Genomic DNA, 3681 nt, shown 5'->3' with positions numbered 1-3681 from the left:
ATGAATAATCACAGATTAGTCCAGTGCGAGTCGAAAAGTTCAAGATTTTCTATTGACGATTTGCGGGAAAAAAATTAAAAACTCAATTTTCTCAGAACAAAAATTTTTTCGTATACTTCACAAAATTCTGAACAAAAAAGGCACTTACAAGTTTTCCGCAAAAATGCACCGTTTTCGAGCAAAAAATTTCCGAAAATTGATGCATACGCTTATACCACCGCCCGCCGGCATGACGCCTTTAGGCGCGCACCTGTGATGGGTATATATCTACCACTAGTTGGGAGACACTTGTATGGAAATTTTCGATCAAGTATCACTTTTCTAGAAGAAAAAATGCCGGCGGTCAGAAGGTTAAAGAATTTTACAATAGTTGCAAAGCTGCTTTTTCTGTTAAACATAACCATTATTACTTTTAACCATATTCAGTTATTTGTTCTTTGGCGTAAGAAATTCTTGAATGTAGAAAATATTTAATATTATTTAATTTAATAATTTTTTTTCATGGATCATTAATTTTTTATGTCAATATGATAATGTGTTATCGTTTTTATGTACTTTGTAACATTTTAGAGTAAAGAAACGTCAAATACAACAACATTTTGGAACATAAGTTATCCACGTGAAAGTAACATTCCTGGAAACTATACAGTGGAATTACAAGTCAAATATCTTATCTATTCAATTTTTTGGGTACTTGATACAAGTGCTCGTATCGAGTTTGAAATTTCTGGTAAACTTTGTTGATGTTGATGAAACTTCTCTAACTGTTTCTTTCTGTCAAATGTCATATTTTATTATCTGTTTTAATTTCAGAATGTCTTAATGGTAATATAACTGTAAAACAAACTAATAAAACCATAGCGGGAGAATATATCTCCTCTATAAATGAAACCAAACTAACAATAGACTTGCGAAAAGGAGATTACAACTTTATAATGCAGAAAGCAACAGCGATATTAACGTATTGGTTTATTGACTGCAAGTATTACGGTCAGACAAATAATTTTGCTTTTGTTTATAACTTTACAAGTCCTGGTGTAACATACGAAGTAGGAGCTTTAGTGATCGCTTCATATGACCCATCAACGACCACAACCATGGCATCTACAACTACGGTCATACCTGTTAATATGACAACAGTTGCATCCAATACTACTACCACAAATTCGAATGGGACTCTTGTCACGGTAATAACATTACCGATAACTGTAAAACCTCCGATGAAGTCTATAATTGCACTTCCAATTAATACAAGCACGATAGAACCTGCCAACATATCGTTGCCATACATTTGCTCAAATACGTCTCTCATTCCACCGGATCCTAAGAAAACATATGGATACTTTTACAAGAAAATCAATGTTCGTGGTTAGTAAGATGTGCAATTGATATTTAGAATTTTTATAATTTTTCATTTTTTTAATAAATGTCTTCAGCTCCTGTGTCAAATATCTCAGTGGAAGGTACAAATTGGATCCAACCATGGGATATGCTATCTTTGAATGTAACTTGCAAAGGATCAGGTCCATTTTCTAAGTGTCTTCAATTTCACCGTGGAAAGTACAATTCAACGGGAAATGAAACGTGTGATGACGTAAATCACTTGCACTCGTGCAATTTTTCCATTATTCATTATTTTCTTGAGCCTGGTGTTTACACAATATTAATCATATTAAACAACGAAGTTAGTACACAGATTTATCCACTAACGATAAACATTTATAAAGGTAAATTCCTTTACTATGATATCTCTACTAATACCGTTTTCTTTTGGTTGCACTAGTGTACATTGAGTGCATATTAAAACTGTTGTACACTGATTTAAATTGTGTAGAAATAAAATTCAAATGTTTCGAATTATAAAATACAGATTTTACTTAACAGCACAATAAAATGTATTGAGGATTGGTTTAATCTATTTTTATATACTTATATTAAACATATATCTTTATGTCAATTTGTGACGGTTTCAACATGCACTCAGTGTGCACTAGTACAGCCAAGAGAAAACGCTATAAGTATTGTAATTTATAGATATACACAATGATAATATTTACATTTAACTTTCTTACAGTAACAACAAAACCACAGTTATCAGTGATCATAGTGCCAGTTTCTTGCTCAGTTGTTGCTGTGGTGCTGATAGTATTCGGCGTGGCGTATTACATCCAAAGCAGAGCGAGATTCACGATAGAAGTCGCGGACTTTGATTTTGGACAAAGTAATCCAGAGATGGAGTATAAAACGTTTACGGAACGTTTACGAGATTCATTTAATAACACTGTAAGACCTGACAGCAAGCAGCTAAACGTACGCTATTATGGCAGCATGAATCATTAAAGCATACAGACTGTGTGAAGCTATATGATCTCTATTGCCATCTTTTTCTGTTGCTTTTTAGTACAGTATGATTTATTTCTTTTTCATTTTTTTATTGGTTTCTTGTGCTTTGGTTTGTTTATCGTAGATTTGATCGGATAAAAACAAAAAAAAAGACGTCAACATGACATTTTTTTAAATAACAGACAACTTTTTATACTTTTAAATAACAGACAACTTTTTATACTTTTTTCTATTTATTATTTAAAAAATTTATACCAATCTATTACTAATATATGAACTGTTTATTATATATAGGGATATAAACCACTCGGCAATCCACAAACACTTCAGTGATGCATGAAAACGAGAAGTAATATTTTTAAAAGCGACACTGGAGCAAAGGTTTCTGCAAGGAGCGAGAGAAAATGAGTAATGCGTCATGCAAAAATATCCGTCGGCAAAAATTTAATGACATTACTAATGAAGAGGTCGGTCGAATGCTATAGTGCGCTAATAGATACTGGAAAATTTGATTTAAAGATAAACTGGCTATAAAAAGAACGAGAAAGATAATGTGTTGTACGATAATTTTTAACAATATTATCGAATGATGAAATCGAGATTGTACATAGTGAAGAAATTACAATGTATATATAGGCTGTGAATATAATATGTAATGGTGTATTTTAGAGTTGCTCTTAACATGAAACACAGGAGAATTTGATATTTTTTTAAGGTTGCAATGAGAATTATCTCAACTTACATTCTTTTTATAGTTTCATATATTATTGTTTTGATTTGTTGTTTATTAGCGATCATAAATGTTTTGCACGTATGTGATGCAATACTGAGTTTTAAAGAAAAGAAAACAATAGCATAATTTATTAACTTGTAACGTTTACACACACATACATATACATGCATGCATATGTACACGCGTGTATAGAAATCCATGAGGAGGCTTTATTGAAAAACAAAGTAAAATCAAGCGCGTTCGTAAATTTTTAGATAGTACATTGTATTTATAATTGATTAATAAGTACATTTTTCAGAAGATTTTGATTCAAATAGAATCATTTTAGATGAAATTTATTTATCACGAAACATCGGGGTGATCCCGATTGATCACGGCTCGATTGGACACCACCAATCACAGCGACCGGTGCTTAGGAGCTTTGTAGTCTCAAGCGCTGTAAGTGGCTCGTGTCCAATTTAGTCATGTCCAACTGGGTGCCATCCGAAACATCGAGCTCCAAGAATTAAAGCTAAGACTCCATGTATGCGGTGAGCTCCGGGAAATGCTGCGGTGACCAATCAGGAGCCAGGCGCAAGTACGGGCCGTATTTGCGCCTGGCTCCT

At 33.0% G+C, this 3681-nt stretch overlaps 1 protein-coding gene across 3 annotated transcripts in view; it reads left to right on the top strand.

Annotated features, from left to right (window-relative positions):
- Nucleotides 1–3062, top strand: part of LOC108763766 (uncharacterized) — a 4258-nt gene extending 1196 nt beyond the window's left edge. The window contains exons 3-7 of one of the 3 annotated variants that reach the window (XR_001940238.1): nucleotides 571–730; nucleotides 814–1368; nucleotides 1437–1727; nucleotides 2075–2405; nucleotides 2638–3062. Coding sequence is in view for 2 of the 3 variants with exons in the window: in XM_018511628.1 (XP_018367130.1) it covers nucleotides 571–730; nucleotides 814–1368; nucleotides 1437–1727; nucleotides 2075–2310; nucleotides 2638–2676 (1281 nt within the window). In the remaining variant the exon portion in view is untranslated. The remainder of the gene's footprint in view (nucleotides 1–570; nucleotides 731–813; nucleotides 1369–1436; nucleotides 1728–2074; nucleotides 2406–2637) is intronic. The other 2 variants (XM_018511630.1, XM_018511628.1) reach the window with 2 other exon arrangements.
- Nucleotides 3063–3681: the final 619 nt, after the last annotated feature.

The sequence above is a fragment of the Trachymyrmex cornetzi genome, unplaced genomic scaffold (assembly GCF_001594075.2).
Source record: "Trachymyrmex cornetzi isolate Tcor2-1 unplaced genomic scaffold, Tcor1.1 scaffold382, whole genome shotgun sequence".
NCBI lineage: Eukaryota > Metazoa > Arthropoda > Insecta > Hymenoptera > Formicidae > Trachymyrmex > Trachymyrmex cornetzi.
Note: the sequence above shows the minus strand (reverse complement) of the source record. Positions and strands in the feature narration are given on the sequence as shown.